The 20,936-nt window shown below is 37.1% G+C and overlaps 1 protein-coding gene and 1 pseudogene across 3 annotated transcripts in view; one reads left to right on the top strand and one right to left on the bottom strand.

The window, feature by feature from the left end:
• The window catches only part of KIF3A (kinesin family member 3A), an 82,811-nt gene that overhangs the window by 49,058 nt on the left and 12,817 nt on the right, over positions 1-20,936 (bottom strand). For all 3 annotated transcript variants that reach the window (XM_027097929.1, XM_027097947.1, XM_027097939.1), the window contains exons 3-4: positions 4,137-4,281; positions 3,920-4,004 (exon numbers count right to left, since the gene is read on the bottom strand). In XM_027097929.1, coding sequence (XP_026953730.1) covers positions 3,920-4,004; positions 4,137-4,281 — 230 coding nt within the window. The remainder of the gene's footprint in view (positions 1-3,919; positions 4,005-4,136; positions 4,282-20,936) is intronic.
• LOC113615488 (14-3-3 protein beta/alpha-like) lies at positions 7,652-10,401 on the top strand (annotated as a pseudogene).

The following is a 20,936-nucleotide window of genomic DNA, read 5'->3' as shown; positions in this document are numbered from 1 at the left end:
ACGATTTTAAAACTTTGTATTAATTTGTTAATGTTGGCAATAATCCTATAAAGTAGATACTTTTATGATTTCCATTTTCATGTGGCAAAGCTAAGGCTCATAGAGGGTAAGTAACTTGCTTAAGAACTCAGAGCCAGAATTCAAGCTAAGATGGTAAAACCTCAGAAATCACCCTTTAATCCTTAATCCACCTACCTGCGACATGAGCAAGTCAGGAAACCCCTCTAGGTTTCATTTTTTTTACAATAACAAAACTGAACTGCTAGAAGATTAAATGAAATAAAGTATGTGCTACTACCACAATTTACTGTACTGAATGCCTACTGCCACATTATAAAAGCTTAGTAATAGTAGCTGCTGTTATTCTAAGTGTATTCTACACCATTCTACAATGGTGACTACTCTTACCATTATTCTCTAATTATTTTACTGACAATGCAATTTCTATCAAAATTCCAATGTTAATATTTTAAAGGCTAACCATTTGTCTCATACACTAAACCTAGTGTCTCATACACTATATTAATATATTTGGCAATAGTTACTAATCATTTACCACATGACTCAGCAACCCTGCTTCAGGAATTTATCCTCAGATATACTTGCACATGTATGAAATGCTGTATGTACAAGGCTATTTAGCACAGAATTGTGTGTAACAGCAAAAGATCTTAAACAACCCAAGTGTTCATCAACAGAGGGCTGGCTAAATAAATTAAAATTATGTGTATACAAAGGATATTATGAACCTTTAAAAAAAAAAAAGGAATGAGGAAGCTTTCTCTGTACTGATGTGGAAAAATTGCCACAATCCATTGTTCAGTGAAAAAAGCAAAGTGCAATGAGGGGAAAATAGTCTTTTCAATAAATGGTGCTGAGACACCTGGATATTCCATAGGCAAAAGTGAAGTTGGTCCTCTACCTCACATGGTACATAAAAAATTAACTCAAAATGAATCAAAGACATAAATATAAGAGCTAAAACTATAAAACTCTTAGAAGAAAACACAGGCATAAATCTTCATGACCTTGGATGAAGCAATGATTTCCTAGATACTACACCAAAAAGCACAAGCAACAAAACTAAATATAGATAAACCAGACATGATGAAAATTTAAAATTTTTATGCTCCAAAGGACACCATCAAGATAGTGAAAAGACAATCCCACAGATGGGAGAATATTTTTGTAAATCCATGTATCTGTTAACAAACTTGTATCTAGAATATATAAAGAATTATTACAACTCAATAACAGAAAGACAAAGACCCAATTAAAAATGAGCAATGGATTCGAACCGAAATTTATCCAAAGAAGATATACAAATGGCGTGAAAAGATATTCATCATCATTAGCCATCAGGGAAATGAAAATCAAGCCCACAAATGAGATACCACTTTATACCCTCTAAAATGGCTATAAAAAAGACAGATAATAACGAGTGTTGATGAGGATGTAGAGAAACTGGACTCCTCTTACACTGCTGATAGGAATGTAAAATGGTACAGCCACTGTGGGAAACAGTCTTGCAGTTCCTAAAAATACATTTACCACATTATCTAACAATTACATTCACTGATACATAACCAAGAGAACTGAAAAAATATACAGTTCAAAGATATTGCAGGTTCAGTTCCAGACCACCGTAATAAACTTAGTACCATGAATTTTTTGGTTACTCATTGCATATAAAAGTTACGTTTACACTATACTGTAGTCTATTAAATGTGCAACAGCATTATGTTTAAAAAAATGTATGTACCTTAATTTCAAAATACTTCATTGCTAAAAAATGCTAACATCACCTGAGCCTTCAGTGAGTCATAACTTTTTTGCTGGTGGAGAGTTTAAAATATTGCAAGAATTACCAAAATGTGGCACAGAGACATGAAGTAAGTAAATGCTGCTGGAAAAATGGAGCTGAACAGATCTGTTTGATGCAGGTTGCCACAAACCTTCATTTTGTAAAAAACACAGTATCTGCAAAGCATAATAAAGTGAAGCACCATAAAACGAGGTATGCGTGTATTCATATAAAAACGTGTACAGGCTGTTAAAACAAAACAAAAACATGAAATACTGATTCATGCTACAACATGGGTGAATCTTGAAAACATTATACTAAGTGAAAGAAGCCAGACATAAAAGACCACAATTGTATGATTCCATTTAAATGAAATGGCCAGAATAGGCAAGTCCATAGAGACAAAAAGTAAATTATGGGTTACCAGGAGGGAGAGGGGGAATGGTGAGTGGCTCCTAATGGCCATGGAGTTCCTTTCTGGAGTAATGAAAATGTTCTAGAATTAGATAGTGGTGATGGTTGCATAACTTTCTGAATATACTAAGAATCACTAAATTGTACACTTTAAAAGGATGAATATTATGCTATGTAAATTATATCTCAATTAAAAAATAATGAATGTGAATCAGCTATACTTGTCAGTTAAAACCATAATGTACCAATTCACAAATTTTGTGATTATCTGACATTTATGCATATAATCTCACAGTTCCCTTTTCTAAGATGCTGGATGAAAGTAGTCTTTAGTGCTAATCTATTACCCAGAAGTATACAAACTAGAGTTTCTCAATCAGAAAGTGTGGTTTTTCCTTCAGGTAAAAGAAAGACTGAAAACACAAGTATTCATGACTACATTCATGATTAGTCTTAATACCTATATTTTTGACACTTTAAAAACTCCTGACTTAAAATAAATTCTGGAGTACTCTTGGGCATTCATACCAGAGAATGAAAATTTACATTTGCAAAAAAATCTGTGTGTTAATATTCATAGTGGCCTTACTCATAATAGCCCAAAACTGTATACAGCCCAGATGTCCTTCAACAGGTGAATGGTTAAATACGCCGTGCAATATTACTCAGTAATAAAAATGAATGAACAATCGATACATGCAACAACTTGGATGAATCTCTAGGGAGTTATGCCAAGTGAAAAAAGACAATTCCAAAAGGTTACATATTGTATGTTTATATTTACATAACATTTTGAAATGACAAAACTGTAGAAATGGAAAGTAGATCAGGGGTTAGGGATGGGGACAGAGGGGAGTGGTCACAGGAGAGGTGGATGTGGTTATAAAAGGGCAACATAAGGCATATCTGAGATGTTTAGTACCTTGCTGTGGTAGTGGATATACCAATCTACACAAGATAAAATAGTATACAACACAAACGACTACAAGAAAAACTGGGGGCATTTGAATGAGATCTGTGGATTGCATCAGGGTCAATATCATGGTTGTGATATTGCATTATAGCTTTGTAAAATGTTACCACTGGGGAAAACTGTGTGAAGGGTAATCTCTCTGTATTATTTCTTACAACTGCATATGAATTTACACTTATCTCAATAAAAAATTTAATTAAAAAAATGATGTGGGGCTTCCCTGGTGGCGCAGTGGTTGAGAGTCCGCCTGCCGATGCAGGGGACGCGGGTTCGTGCCCCGGTCCGGGAAGATCCCACATGCCGCGGAGCAGCTGGGCCCATGAGCCATGGCCGCTGAGCCTGTGCGTCCGGAGCCTGTGCTCCGCAATGGGAGAGGCCACAACAGTGAGAGGCCTGCGTACCCAAAAAAAAAAAAAAAAAAAAAAAATGGTGCATATCAATGTATACAGTGTCCTACTTTTGGAGTAAAAATAAAATTGTACTTGTTTGTATTTACATAAAGAACACTGAAAGGACACTGAAAGTGGTTATCTTAGGGTGGGGAGAAATGAGATAGGAACAAGACTTTCCAATGCATAAATGTTTAAAATACTTTTATTTTTGTACTACGTTATATTACATGGTCAAAAAATAAGTAAAATATTTAAAGTACCTTTTGTTCAAAAAAGAGCTTAATTTAGTACACATTCTAATGCTTTGGAAAATGCTCCAATTTCAATTATCCATACCTCTAACCTCTGTGTCTGATCCTTGCCCAAAAGGTCACGAACTTCTTCATTATATATTTCCAAATAAGACACTCGAACCAAAAATCTGTAATAAAACATCATTAAAAAAAAAACAGTGAAATATTAGAACAGTTTTTTAAATGTGTTTATAAAATTTATACATCTTTCTTATGCTTGTACTTCTCAATATTAGAAAATATTAAGAATTCTCTTTTACCTTGTATCACCCTCTGCTTTTGCAATATGACCAAATATGTGAGCAAATGAATTTGGAATGATTCCTCTAAGTTCAGGAACAGCTCGAACACCTTCCATGGTAAAAGTTTTACCTGTTCCAGTTTGTCCATATGCAAAAATAGTCCCTGAAAATGATGAAGAGAATCAATCACTTCACAGAGTCATGCTACAGACCAATAGCTCTTAAAATTAATTCCTTTGACACCGTGATGCAATTTCTAGCCTGGATTTAAAGTTTATTCTTGTACAAATTTCACCTTTATTATCAGCAATTACAAGATGTACTGTATGCCACATGAGCATAGCACTGTTAAAGAACTAGAGTCAATGAAATAAATACAAAATCTGACACTTTAGCTAATCATAAGAAATTTCTTAAAATGTGTATATTAATTACTTAATGTGGACGTTAAATTGGAGAAGGTAGTATAATTACAGCAAGAGAACACAGGTTCTAGAATAGAAAGACCTCAACGTGAATCCACACATCTGCCATTTTTCAGAGACTTGACCTTAGAAAGTATATACCCAGAGATTATTTCCTCAATGGCAAAATGGGGATAAGAATGAATACTCTAGGGAGGGAGGGAGATGCAAGAGGGAAGAGATATGGGAACATATGTATATGTATAACTGATTCATTTTGTTATAAAGCAGAAACTAACACACCATTGTAAAGCAATTATACCCCGATAAAGATGTTTAAAAAAAAAAAAAGAATGAATACTCTACATTGATAGTAAGAACCAACTGAAACAATTTACTTCAAGTGACCAACATGACACCTGGCAAATGGTAGTTTTTTTCTTCTTATTCCTAAAATAAGTACATTATTTCGAAATAAAATGTTTTAAGTAACAGTTGTAAGGAATAGGGGGAATTAAAAAAAAAGGTGACAATACAATTATTACAAGTAATTACAGATACAACTTAAAATTTTCTAAATAGCCAAATTCATTCACTCAACAAATACTACACACCTGTGTCTGGCATTGTGCTAGGCACCGGGGACACAATGACAAACAAGACAAACACAATCTTTAATCTTATGATATGTCATCTTGGGGAGGACATACTAGCCAAATAATTATAAGCAGGATGAGTGTTGGGAAATGAGAAACACGGGAGTTCTAGATGAGAGTAAGGGACATAATCTGGGCAGGAGAACTGATGAAGGAGGAAAGGGGAAGAGGTCAGGGAAGGCTTTCCAGAAGAGGTAAGGTTTAAGATACGATCTGATATATAAGCAAGAGTTAGATAGGAACAGAGTGGACAGCCAGAGGCAAAAAAGAGAATGGAGATTTTGAAGAAATGTAATGAGACCAGAATGGAAGAAACAGAGATGGAAAAGGACAGTGGATGCAGATACAGCTAAAGAAATTAACAGGGGCCTAATCACACAGGATGATGAAGAACATCTTAAGGTTCTTAGAGCTTATGCTAAAAACAAAGTGAAGCCATAGAATGATTTTTCAATCAGAGGAATGACATCATAGTCACTTTGGCTATACTGTATACGAAGAATTGGAAGAAAGCAAGAGGAGACGTGAAGAAATAAGTTAGAGGGCTGAAGTAGTTAGCCAGATGAGAGATGGTGCTGACAATAAATAGAAGGGGATGAGAAAGGTAGAAGGATTTCAGAGATATTTAACAGTAGGATGTCAGAGATATTTAACAGTTAGAATCAAGAGGACCTGGAAAATAGTCGTAAGGGGACCAGGGAAAAGGAAGAATTGAGGGTGACTTTCAATTTCTGGCTTGACCAAAGGGATGTATGGCTACGCCATGTACTGAGATGGTGAACAACACTAGAAGAAATAACAGTTTGAAAGGGAAGATCATGAATTTAGTTTGGGGGTACTGAGCTTTAAGTCTACGATACACCCAAATGGATGTGTCAAGCAAGCAGGAGGATGGATGAGATTCATTTGCCACTGAAGCCATGGAGGTGGATGAGATTTCCTCAGGAGACAGTATAGTATGAGAAGATAGCCTAGAAAGTGACAGCATAAATGAAAAACGTTTCTCAACTACTACCACTCTATTCAGTTAACAACAACTTGTCGTCATTTTTGGACTTTCTATGAAAATAAATTAATCACAACAGAAACCATTTTTATACATGGGAATAATTAACAAGTCTTAATTTTTTCTAACTCACTCAATATTTCAAACTCTTGCATTAAGAATATAACTTACTGCATTCCAAGGAGCTGAAAATATCATGAACTCATATACTGCATTTTAGAAAAGACACCACAGCTACCACTTACTGATCATTTGCTAGGTGCTATGTCATGTACTTTACATGCATTCCTATTTAATTTTCACCCCAATCCTAAGAGCTAGGCAATGTTTATATTCCCACAGTTTAGTTGAGGAAACAAAGGTTGAGTTACTTGCTCAATGACATAATAAGTGGTAGAAACAAGATCTGAACACACTCCAGTTGGCTCCATAGCCCATGTTTTTTACCAGTATGTAATGACCAAAAAGAAATTTGAGCTCAAAATTAATACCTAATGCAATTTCTATAAATGCATTAAATATATGAATATTACTAATTTAAAAAGGATATTAAGTAACTAGAGAAAGAAGAACAAACAAAACCCAAAGTTAGTAGAAGGAAAAAATCATAAAGATCAAAGCAGAAATAAATGAAACAGAGAGAAACAAAACAATAGAAAAGATCAATCAAACTAAAAGCTGGTTCCTCTGAAAAGATAAACAAAATTGATAAACCTGTAGCCAGACTCAACAAGAAAAAAAGGGAGAGGGCTCAAATCAATAAAATTAGAAATGAAAAAAGAGAAGTTACAACGGACACCACAGAAATACAAAGGATTATAAGAGACTACTATAAGCAACTATATGTCAATAAATGGTCAATCTAGAAGAAATGGATAAACATATAACCTTCCAAGACTGAACCAGGAAGAAACAGAAAATATGAACAGACCAATCACAAGTACTGAAATCAAAAATGATTTTAAAACTGCCAACAAACAAAAGTCCAGGACCCGATGGCTTCACAGGTGAATTCTACCATACATTTAGAGAAAAGTTAACACCTATCCTTCTGAAACTCTTCCCAAAAATCGCAGAGGAAGGAACACTCCCAAACTCATTCTATGAGGCCACCATCACCCTGACACCAAAACCAAACAAAGATACCACAAAAAAAAGAAATAGGCCAATATCACTGATGAACATAGATGCAAAGATCCTCGACAAAATACTAGCAAACTGAATCCAACGATACATTAAAAGGATCATAAGCCACAATCAAGTGGGATTTATCCCCAGGATGCAAGGATTCTTCAACATCCACAAATCAATCAGTGTGATACACACATTAATAAACTGAAGAATAAAAACCATATGATCAGCCGCCGATTCCGGAGCCGAGGTCGCCACTGCAGCCACCGATTCTGCCGCCGCCGCCACTGCAGCCACCGCTGGAGTAATGGGCTTGGGAAGGAAGCGGTCACCATGCCCGGAGCTCCGCTAGTATCTTTGTCCCCTGCAGTCCTCCCACAGGAATGACCATGGATAAAAGTGAGCTGGTACAGAAAGGCAAACTCGCCGAGCAGGCAGAGCGCTACGATGACATGGCTGCGGCCGTGAAGGCAGTCATGGAGCAGGGGCACGAGCTCTCAAATGAGGAGAGAAAACTGCTGTCTGTTGTTTACAAGAACATGGTCGGTGCCCACCGTTCTTCCTGGCGTGTCATCTCCAGCATCAAACAGAAAACAGAGAGGAACGAGAAGAAGCAGCAGATGTGCAAAGAATACCGTGAGAAGATCAAGGCAGAGCTGCAGGACATCTGCAACAATGTTCTGGAGCTGTTGGACAAGTACCTTATTCCCAATGCTACACAACCAGAAAGTAAGGTGTTCTACTTGAAAAGGAAAGGCGATTATTTTAGATATCTTTACCTCATGTTTGCTTCTGTGATGGTTATATTGCCTAGTAAGCACACCTGTAGGTGTGAAAATAGTATAGCAAAAAGAAAAAACCCTGGTTATTGATGTACTCGATCTGTGTATGTCTTTTAAACAGTTCTAGTTTCCACCTTACACGAATAAACAGGAAAACTGTAAAAACTCAAAAGTGAAAAAAAAAATTTTATCAGTTAAAAAAAAACATATGATCATCTCAACAGATGCAGAGAAAGCTTTTGACAAAATTCAAAACCCATTTATGATAAAAACCCTCCAGAAGTCAGCACAGAGAGAACTTACCTCAACATAATAACGGCCATGTATAACAAACCCACAGCTAACATCATTCTCAACAGTGAAAAGCTAAAAGAATTTCCTCTAAAATCAGGAACAAGACAAGGATGCCCACTCTGACCACTTTCTGAGGTGGCATCTAGAGACAATAAACAAACCACTGTGTCAAACTCCCAGCAGGCTTACCAGGAAGCATTTGAAATTAGTAAGAAAGAAATGCAGCCTACACACCCAATTCAACTGGGCCTGGCACTTAAGTTCCATCTTTTACTATGAGATTCTAAACTCTCCTGAAAAGGCTTGCAGCCTGGCAAAAACAGCATTTGATTAAGCGATTGCTGAATTGGACACGCTGAATGAAGAGTCTTACAAAGACAGCATCCTGATCACGCAGTTGCTTAGGGACAATCTCACTCTGTGGACGTCGGAAAACCAGGGAGACGAAGGAGATGCTGGGGAGGGAGAGAACTAATGTCTGTCATGCCCTGTGATCTCTTCAGTGTCACTCTGTATCCTCCACGTATATCCCTTTGTGCAATTAAAAAAAAAAAGAATCGTACGTCAACTTTCAGTTTTTCACAGCCTCAGTCTAGCAAAAATGGTCCATGGGATAAGCAGCTGGTATTTGTATCTAAAACTCAGATTGGTCACATAAATGCCACGGCATTCTGAAGTTTTGATTTGGATTAACATTGACAGGAATACTGTGTGTTTAATTTTTTTAAAAAACAATACTGTGATTATGGGGTTTTGTAATTTAGCAGCACTCTTACTGGTAGAAAACAAAATAGACCTGAATTATGTGTAACTTTTTGGAAAGTTTAATTCAATTCAAAACAGTCACTGAAATACAGTTCCATTGTAAAGGTGTACAGAAAGTTATAGAGATTATATTGTGACACTGGGACTTGGAGTGAGAAACCTCTAGTTTGGCATTCGAGTTTCATGGTAATTCACAGTGATTCTGCCTGTTCTGTTCAGGGCTTGTAGACACTTGACCCATTGGGGCTGCTGCCACTCAAAAGTTCATGACTGCAGATGGCCACAGTGTCTTCCTCTGAGGAAAGTTGAAGCCAGAAATTAACATTCTTGGTGGCAGATAACTGGGTTATGACACCATGCAAAGGTCCAGTGCTCATAGACCACACGTGACTCCAACCCCTTTCCTACAGCAGCATGTTACTGACTGGCAGCTTGCGCTTCCGTAGTGGAATCTGTTTTCCCTGTAACCACGAGCTCAAGAAGGAAAAAAAAAGCCATGTATCTTACTAATGGCCTTATCTGTTTCCTGGGTAACACCTCTAAGAATAATGTTCTGCAGAGACTGCCTTTCACTTGAGGAGTAAGTACTCAGTCTTTGGGTTCTTCCTAGCTCGGGGCTTTAAAATTTTGAAATCTAAACATTCTTTCCCACTGTCCTTTTTGACTATTGATTTTGGTTTTCTCTTCTCTCTCTAAATTTGTCCTTCTTCTTCCTTATGTTTTCTTCTTTGTGCATTCTCTTTGCCTTTTGTTCACGGTTTAGTACTAGATGAGCAGGGACAGGAGGCCTGGAGGGGGTGAGGGATGTTGGTGAGCACTTCAGTGAGCCAGCCTTGCTACAGAGAGTTGAAAAGAGCTTCCTGCATCTCAGCTCTGTCTTCTTCCAGTTCTCAGAATGGTGGTTGCTCTTCAGTCACACCAAGATCTGACTCAAAAACGTATTTTTAAATATCCATGGTTTCTCCTTATATTGCAGCCAGACCTGATAATGCTTGTTAACACCTGTCACCAGCTCTCCCAAGTGTATCCATTCCATCAAGCTCACAGACACGTTTCAACAAGACCCTATAATGCAGGGAAGTTGCATGAACACTGTGATGGGGAGAGTTGGGAATAGCCAGGCCTAGCAGTCTCACAGTATCCCCCTCCCTCCCCTGAACATTTCCCATAGCCATAGTGTCCATCTGTTTGTCCATCTGCTGAAATGAGAAACATTCATGCACTGATTTCAAACAAACCAAAAGGGAAAAAAAGAAAAAATCCCTCTTCTTTCTAGCTGAACAAAAATGTGCAGTTAATACTTGGCACTTGAAAACACAGTAGTGAATGTAGAACGAGCCTGTCTTTATATCTGGTAGCTCTCTCTCGCTTTTTCCTCACCAGTATTCTGCCTCATGTTTGCTTCTGTGATGGTTATATTGCCTAGCAAGCACACCTGTAGGTGTGAAAATAGTATAGCAAAAAAGAAAAAACCCTGATTATTGATGTACTCGATCTGTGTATGTCTTTTAAACAGTTCTAGTTTCCACCTTACACGAATAAACAGAAAAACTGTAAAAACTCAAAAGTGAAAAAAAAAAATTTTATCAGTTAAAAAAAAACATGATCATCTCAACAGATGCAGAGAAAGCTTTTGACAAAATTCAAAACCCATTTATGATAAAAACTCTCCAGAAGTCGGCACAGAGAGAACTTACCTCAACATAATAAAGGCCATGTATAACAAACCCACAGCTAACATCATTCTCAACAGTGAAAAGCTAAAAGAATTTCCTCTAAAATCAGGAACAAGACAAGGATGCCCACTCTGACCACTTTTTTCAACACAGTTTTGGAAGTCTTAGCCACAGCAATCAGAGAAGAAAAATAAATAAAAGGAATCCAAATTGGAAAAGAAGAAGTAAAACTGTCACTGTTTGCAGATGACATGATACTATACATACAAAATCCTAAAGATGCTGCCAGAAAACTACTAGAGCTCATCAATGAATTTGGTAAAGTTGCAGGATACAAAATTAATATGCGGAAATCTTGCATTTCTATACACTAACAATGAAAGATCAGAAAGAGAAATTAAGGAAACAATCCCATTTACCATCACATCAAAAAGAATAAAATACCTAGGAATAAACCTACCTAAGGAGCCAACAGACCTGTACTCAGAAAACTATAGATACTGATGAAAGAAATCAAAGATGACGCAAACAGATGGAGAGATATACCATGTTCTTGAATTGGAAGAATCAATATTGTCAAAATGACTATACTACCCAAAGCAATCAACAGATTCATTGCAATCCCTATCAAATTACCAATGGCATTTTTCACAGAACTAGAACAAAATATTTTTTTAATTTGTATAGAAACACAAAAGACCCCGAATAGACAAAGCAATCCTGAGAAAAATAAATGAGCTGGAGGAATTGGGCTCCTTGACTTCAGACTATACTACAAAGCTACAGTCATCAAAACAGTATGGTACTGGCACAGAAACAGAAATACAGATCAATGGAAAAGGATAGAAAGCCCAGAGATAAACCCATGCACCTATGGTCAATTAATCTATGACAAAGGAGGCAAGACTATACAATGGAGAAAAGACAGTCTCTTCAAAAAGTGGTGCTGGGAAAACTGGACAGCTACATGTAAAAGAATGAAATTAGAACATTCTTCAACACCATACACAAAAATAAACTCAAAATGGATTAAAGACCTAAATGTAAAGCTGAGTACTATAAAACTCTTAGAGGAAAACATAGGCAGAACACTCTGAAATAAATTGCAGCAAGATTTTTTTGGATCCACCTCCCAATGAAAATAAAAACAAAAATAAACAAATGGGACCTAATGAAACTTAAAAACTTTTGCACAGCAAAGGAAACCATAAACAAAATGAAAAGACAACTTACAGAATGGGAGAAAATATTGGCAAATGAAGCGACCAACAAGGGATTACTCTCCAAAATATACAAACAGCTCATGCAGTTCTGTATCAAAAAAACAAACAACCCAACCAAAACATGGGCAGAAGACCTAAATAGACAGTTCTCCAAAGACATACAGATGGCCAAATAGCACATGAAAAGGTGCTCAATATTGCTAATTTTTAGAGAACTGCATATCAAAACTACAATGAAGTATCACCCCACACCAGTCAGAATGGCTAACATCAGAAAGTCTACGAACAGTAGATGCTGGAGAGGGTGTGCAGAAAAGGGAACCCTCCTACACTGTTGGTGGTAATGTAAATTGGTACAGGCACTATGGAAAACAGTATGGAGATTCCTTAAAAAACTAAACATAGGAACTTCCCTGGCAGTCCAGTGGCTAGGACTTCACCTTCCAATGCAGGGGGTGCAGGTTCAATCCCTGGTCAGGAAGCTGGGATCCCACATGCCTCATGGCCAAAAAACCAAAACATAAAACAGAAGCAATATTGTAACAAAGTCAATAAAGACGTTAAAAAGGGTCCACATCAAAAAAAAAAAAAAAAAAAAACCTAAAAATAGAACTACCATACAATCCAGTGATCCCATTCCTGGGCATATATCCAGAGAAAACCATCATTCGAAAAGATATATGCACCCAATGTTGACTGCAGCACCATTTACAATAGTCAAGACATGGAAGCAATCTAAATCTCCATCAACAGAGGAATGGATAAAAAAGATGGGGTACATATATACAATGGAATATTACTCAGCCATAAAAAAGAATGAAACAATGCCATTTGCAGGAACATAGATGGACCTAGAGATTATCATACTAAGTGAAGTCAGAGAAAGACAAATATCATATGATATCACTTCTATGTGGAATCTAAAAAAAAATTATACAAATGAACTTATTTACAAAACAGGAACAGACTCACAGACTTCAGAAACAAACTTATGGTTACCAAAGGGGAAACATGGTGAGGAGGGATAAATTAGGAGTTTGGGATTAACATATACATATACTATATATATAAAATAGATAATCACCAAGGACATACTGTATAGCATAGGGAGCTCTACGCAATATTCTGTAATAATCTATATGGGAAAAGAATTTGAAACAGAATGGATATATGTATATGTATAACTGAATCACTTTGCTGTACACCTGAAACTAACACAACATTGTAAATCAACTATACTCCAATATAAAATAAAAATTAAATTTTTTTTTTAATGAAAAGGTTACTAATTTACTATATTAGAGCTGAGAAAGGAGGACCAGGAATCCCCTAAAATTAAAGAATCTCATCTTATTTTCAGAGATGAAGAGTCCAAATTTCTAGTTTTTAAATGCCAAACTTAACAAAATCTAATGCTATCATTTTGTTCAATATGAACTTCTTTTAAAATGTTAGTTTTTAAAAACTAAAAATGACCTGAGATTTTACCCAGTCTCCTCATTTCCAAATTATATATTTAAAATGGCAGAAGGTCCACCAAAAAACCTACATGTGGATATTTATAGCAGCTTTATTCATAAGTGCCAAAACTTGGAAGCAACCAAGATGTCCTTCAGTAGGCAGGTTAACAGATAAACAGTTCATAAGGACAATGGAATATTATTCACTGATAAAAAGAGATGAGTTAACAAACCACGAAAAGGCATGGAGGAAACCTAAGTGCATGTTACTAAGTGAAAGTTATCTATCTGAAAAGGCAACATACTATATAGAGTGAAACAATTTTGTATGATACTACAATGGTGGATACATGTCATTATATATTTGTCCAAACCCACAGAATGTACAAAACCTAGAGTGAACCCTAATGTAAACTATGGGCTCTGGATGATAATGATGTGTCAATACAGGGTCATCAATTTTAACAAATGTAACCATTATGGTGCAGGATGTTGACAGTGGAGGAGGTTGTGCATTCTGGGGACTAGGGATATATGGGAACTCTCTGTACTTTGCTCAATTTTACTGTGAACATAAAATTGCGCTAAAAATAGTTTATTAATTAAATAAAACTTTTTCAAATGGTAGAAGGATTATGTACTTGTAATTTACAGTCCAAACAGTTACAGCTAAACTACATTTGAATAATGCACAGTAAACTGCATTATATATTACAGAATTCTATGGGACTTCCCTGGTGGTCCAGTGGTTAAGATTCCATGCTCCCAATGCAGGGGGCACGGGTTTGATCCCTGGTCAGGGAACTAATATCCCATGTGCAGCACAGCACAGCCAAATAAATAAATAAACAAACAAACAAATATGGAATAGAACAAACAATCCAGAAATAAGCCCACACATTTGTGGTCAGTTGAATTTTGACAAAAGCACCTAGTTAATTCAATAGGGAAAGAACAGTCTTCTCAACAAATGGTGCTGGAACAACTGGATATCCATAGGCAACGAGGGAAAAAAAGGGGGCAGAGGGTAGAAAAAAAAAAAAAAACTCAGACCCTCACCTCACACCATATATAACAATTAACTCAAAATGGACCAGAGACTTAAATGTAAGACCTAAAATGTTTACAACTTCTAGATAAAAACATAAGAGAAAATCTTTGTGGTCTTGGATTTGGAAAAAATTTCTGAGCTATGTCACCAAAAGCATGTGATAAAAGAAAACTTGATAGCTGAACTTAATCAAAATACAAAACTTTTCCCTTCAAAAAAAACACCACTAAGAAAATGAAAAGACAAGCCACAGACTGGGAAAAATATTTTCTGATCACAGATATGAATCCAGAATATATAAAGAGCATGACTCAATAATAAGAACACAGGCAACCAATTTTTAAAATGGGTAAGATATTTTAAGAGATATTTTACCAAGAAGACATACAAATGTCCAATAAGTACACAAACAGATGTTCAATGTTGTTAATCATTAGGGAAATACAAGTTAAAACAATGAGATACCACTACAGACCCTGTAGAATAGCTATAATTAAAAAGAACGAGAGTCTAAATGTTGGTGAAGATGTGAAGAAACTGGAACTCTCATACCATACTGCTGGGAAAAAAGTAGTACAATCTGTGGAAAACAGATTTCCACTGTGGAAAACGGTTTTGCAGTTTCTTCAAAAGATAAACATACATTAACCATAAGACCCAGCAATTTCACTCCTACGTATCTATCGAAGAGAAACTTTGAAACGTATCTGCACAATGACTTATAAAAGAATGTTCCTGGGACTTCCCTGGTGGTCCAGTGGTTAAGAATCAGTCTTGCAATGCAGGGGATGCTGGTTCGATCCCTGGTTGGGGAAATAAGATCCCTCATGCTGTGGGGCAACTAAGCCCAATGCACCACAACTACTGAGCCCACGTGCCACAATCAGAGAGCCCGCGCACCACAACTAATGAGCCCACGTGCTCTGGAGCCCACATGCCACAACTAGAGAGAAGTCCATGCACCACAAAGAGCCTGTGTGCCGCAACTAAGACCCGACAGAGCCAAAAAATAAATACATATTTTAAAGAAAAGAATGTTCCTAACAGCATTATTCTTAATAGCCAAAAAACTGCAATCATTCAAATTCTCATCAAAGATCATAAAAAGTGGTATATTCATACCATGGAATACAACTCAACAATAAAAAGGAACTACTGATACATGCAACAACATGGATGGCCCTCAAAAATATTACACTAAGTCAAAGAAATCAGATAAAGACAAAATAGTGTCCGATGTGATTTATATGAAATTTTGAGGAAAGGCAAAACTGTAGACAGAAAGCAGGTCCATGGTTGCCTGGGGGTGAGACTGTAAATGGACATAAAAGAACTTGTGGGGGTGATAAAACTGATGGTTTCACAACTGTATGTATTTACTAAAACTTAAACTGTACAATTCGATTGCACAATTACGGTGGGTGAATTCACTGGGTATTATTAATAGCTTGATAAAAGTTGTTTAAAAGTAAACTACAGGGGAGAGGAGTCAAGATGGCGGTGTGGGAAGACACAGAGTTAGCACCTCCCCACAACTAATGAGCCTGCTGGCCGCTGGTGGAGGACTCTGACACCCAAGGAGACAGGAGGAACCCCAAAGTGAACCGGTAGGACGTACGGGGACCAAAGCGGGGAGAAGTGGAGGCAAGACAACATCAGCACCTCTGAGGCCATGGAGATCAGGAGAGGCAAGTGGGAGGCGCCCTCCAGGAGGAGCATAAAAGGAGCAGAAGGTGACTGCCCCGCCCACTTGGGCATGGGGAGTCTGCTGAGCTCCCAGGCCAGTCCCCTCCAATCCAAAGCCCCCTCCAGGCTGCATAGGTCCTGGTGGCATAGGAGGGAGGCCAGGGAGATCAGGAGAGGCAGGTGGGAGGGGCCCTCCCAGAACACAGACTGAGAAGCAGGAGAGGAGAGGAGGGTGTTTGCCCCACCGACTCAAGCCCAGGAAGCCTGCTAGGCTCCCAGGTAAGGTCCCCTGCCCTCTAAGACCAGAATGGGGGGCACTCCTGGCCCCCTCCTGTTCCTTGAGCCTAAGCCCAACCCCCACAGCCCTCGGGGCCTTTTCCAGCCCCATAGGTCCTGAGCACTGGCCCTGCCCACCACCCAAACCTCACCCTTGACAGGCCCCACTCTCCACAGCCAAGTCCTTCCCCCTCCCCGTTTTTTTTATTTTCTTTCCTACCTCCTTTTTCAGTATTGTGGTACTGAGTTACCTTCCGGTTGTTGATTCATCTATATTTTTATTTTTATATTCTTTCTAACATATCTGTTAGTTTCCTAGTCTAATTTTATGTTTTAGTTTGTTATTTTTCTCTTTAAAAAAAATTTTTTTAGCCACCCACGTGGTTTGCAGGATCTTGATTTGCAAGCCTGGGGTCAGGGGGAAGCTCCTGTGGTAGGAGCTCCAAGTCCGAACCACTAGACTAACAGAGAACCTCAGACCCCAGGAAATGTTCATCAGAGTGAGGTCTCACAGAGTTCCTCATCTCAGCACCAAGACCCAGCTCTACCCAATAGCCTACAAACTACAGTGTGGGAAGCCTCAGGCCAAACAACCTGTAAAACAGGAACACAATCCCCTCTTTAAAAAAAAAAAAAGAGATGGCAAAAAATATGTCATAGATGAAGGAGCAAGGTAAAAACCTACAAGACCAAATAAATGAAGAGGAAATAGGCAATCTACCTGAAAAAGAATTCAGAGTAATGATAGTAAAGATGATCCAGAATGTCAGAAATAGAATGGAGACACAGATTGAGAAAATACAAGAAATGTTTAACAAAGATCTAGAAGAATTAAAGAACAAACAGAGATGAACAACACAATAACTGAAATGAAAAATACACTAGAAGGAATCAATAACAGAATAACGGAGGCAGAAGAACGAATAAGTGAGGTGGAAGACAAAATGATGGAAATAACTGCCAAAGAGCAGAATAAAGAAAAAAGAATGAAAAGAATTGAGGACAGTCTCAGAGACCTCTGGGACAACACAAACACACCAACATTCAAATTATACGGGTCCCAGAAGAAGAAGAGAAAAAGAAACGGTCTGAGAAAATACTTGAAGAGATTATAGTGGAAAACTTCCCTAACATGGGAAAGGAAATAGTCACCCAGGTCCAGGAAGCACAGAAAGTCCCATACAGGATAAACCCTAGGAGAAACACACCAAGACACATATTAATCAAACTAATAAAAATTAAATTCAAAGAAAAAATATTAAAAACAGCGAGGAAAAAACAAATAATAACATAAAAAGGAATCCCCATAAGGTTATCGGCTGATTTTTCAGCAGAAACTCTGTAGGCCAGAAGGGAGTGGCAGGATATACTTAAAGTGATGAAAGAGAAAAACCTACAACCAAGATTACTCTACCCAGCAAGGATCTCATTCAGATTTGATGGAGAAATCAAAAGCTTTTCAGACAAACAAAAGCTAAGAGAATTCAGCACCACCAAACCAACTTTACAACAAATGCTAAAAAAGATTCTCTAAGTGGGAAACACAAGAGAAGAAAAAAACCAACAAAAACAAACCCAAAACGATTAAGAAAATGGTAATAGGAACATATATATCAATAGTAATCTTGAATGTAAATGGATTAAATGCCCCAACCAAAAGACACACACTGGCTGAATGGATACAACAACAAGTCCCATATATACGCTGTCTACAAGAGACCCACTTCAGACCTAGGGACACAAACAGACTGAAAGTGAAGGGATGGAAAAAGATATTCCATGCAAATGGAAATCAAAAGAAAGCTAGAGTAGCAATACTCAGATAAAATAGACTTTAAAATAAAAACTGTTACAAGAGATAAGGAGGGACGCTACATAATGATCAAAGGATCAATCCAAGAAGAAGATATAACAATTATAAATGTTTATGCATCCAACATAGGAGCACCTCAATACAAAAGGCAAATGCTAACAACCATGAAAGGAGAAATCGACAGTAACCCAGTAATAGTGGGGAACTTTAACACCTTACTTACACCAATGGACAGATCATCCAAACAGAAAATAAATAAGGAAACACAAGCTTTAAATGACACAATAGACCAGATAGATTTAAGTGATATTTACAGAACATTCCATCCAAAAAAAACAGAATACACATTTTTCTCTAGTGCACATGGAACATTCTCCAGGACAGATCACATCTTGGGTCACAAATCAAGCCTTGGAAAATTTAAGAAAATTGAAATCGTATCAAGCATCTTTTCTGATCACAACGCTATGAGACTGGAAATCAATTACAAGAAAAAAACTGTAAGAAAAACAAATATATGCAGGCTAAACAGTGCACTACTAAATAACCGAGAGATCACTGAAGAAATCAAAGAAGAAATAAAAAAATACATAGAAACAAATGACAACCCAAAACCTACGGGACGCAGCAAAAGCAGTTCTAAGAGGGAAGTTTACAGCAATTCAATCTCATCTCAAGAAACAAGAAAAATCTCAAATAAACAATCTAACCCTACACTTCAATCAACTAGAGAAAGAAGAACAAAGAAAACCCAAAGTCAGTAGAAAGAAAGAAATCATAAAGATCAGAGCAGAAATAAATGAAACAGAAATAAAGAAAACAATAGCAAAGATCAATAAAACTAAAAGATTCTTTGAGAAGATAAACAAAATTGATAAACCCTTAGCCAGACTCGTCAAGAAAAAAAGGGAGAGGATGCAAGTCAATAAAATTAGAAATGAAAAAGGAGAAATCACAACTGACACTGCAGAAATACAAAGGATTATAAGAGACTACTACAAACAACTACATGCCAATGAAATGCACAACCACGAAGAAATGAACAAATTCTTGGAAAGGTACAATTTTCCAAGACTGAACCAGGAAGAATTAGAAAATATAAACAGACATATCACAAGTAATGAAACTGAAACAGTAATTTAAAAGCTTCCAACCAACAAAAGTCCAGGACCAGATGGCTTCACAGGAGAATTCTATCAAACACTGAGAGAAGAGCTAACACCCATCCTTCTCAAACTCTTCCAAAAAATTGCAGAGGGAGAAACACTCCCAAATTCATTCTACAAAGCCACCATCACTCTAATACCAAAATCAGAAAAAGATATCACAAAAACAGAAAATTATAGACCAGTATCACTGATAAACATAGATACAAAAATCCTGAACAAAATACTAGCAAACATAATCCAACAGCACATTAAAAGGATCATACACCATGATCAAGTGGGATTTATCCCAGGGATGCGAGGATTCTTCAATATATGCAAATCAACCAATGTGATACACCACGTTAACAAATTAAGGAATAAAAACCATATGGTCATCTCAATAGATGCAGAAAAAGCTTCTGACGAAATTCAACACCGATTTATGATAAAAACTCTCCGGAAAATGGGCATACAGATAACCTACCTCAACATAATAAAGGCCATATATGACAAACCCACAGCAAGCATCATACTCAATGGTGAAAAACTGAAAGCATTTCCACTAGGATCAGGAAGAAAACAAGGATGTCCACTCTCGCCACTCTTCTCCAACACAGTTTTGGAAGTCCTAGCCACAGCAATCAGAGAAGAAAAAGAAATAAAAGGAATATAAATTGGAAAAGAAGTAAAACTCTCACTATTTGCCGATGACATGATACTATACATAGAAAATCCTAAAGATGCCACCAGAAAACTACTAGAACTAATCAATGAATTTGGTAAGGTTGTAGGATACAAAATTAATGCACAGAAATCTCTGGCATTCCTATACACCAACAGCGAAAGATCAAAAAGAGAAATTAAGGAAACACTCCCATTTATCACTCCAACAAAAAGAATAAAATACCTAGGAATAAACCCACATAAGGAGGTGAAAGACTTGTACTCAGAAAACTATAAAACACTGATGAAGGAAATCAAAGATGACATAAACAGATGCAGGAATATACCATGTTCTTCGATTGGAAGAATCAATATTGTGAAAATGACTATACTACCCAAAGCAATCTACAGATTCAATGAAATCCCTATCAAACTACCAATGTCATTCTTCACAGAATTAGAACAAAAAATCTTACAATTTGTATGGAAACACAAAAGACCCCAAATAGCCAAAGCAATCTTGAGAAAGAAAAACGGAGCTGGAGGAATCAGACTCCCTGACTTCAAACTATATGATAAAGGTACAGTAATCAAGACAGTATGGTACTGGCAGGAAAACAGAAATATAGATCAATGTTACAGGATAGAATGCCCAGACATAAACCCACACATATATGGTCACCTAATTTACGACAAAGGTGGCAAGAACATACAAGGGAGAAAAGACAGCCGCTTCAATAAGTTGTGCTGGGAAAATTGGACAGCTACATGTAAAAGAATGAAA

The sequence above is a fragment of the Aethalodelphis obliquidens genome, unplaced genomic scaffold (assembly GCF_003676395.1).
Source record: "Aethalodelphis obliquidens isolate GAN/ISIS:26980383/991018 unplaced genomic scaffold, ASM367639v1 scaffold4, whole genome shotgun sequence".
NCBI classification, from domain to species: Eukaryota; Metazoa; Chordata; class Mammalia; order Artiodactyla; family Delphinidae; genus Aethalodelphis; species Aethalodelphis obliquidens.
The sequence above is the reverse complement of the archived record's forward strand: the minus strand, read 5'-3'. Positions and strand labels throughout refer to the sequence as shown.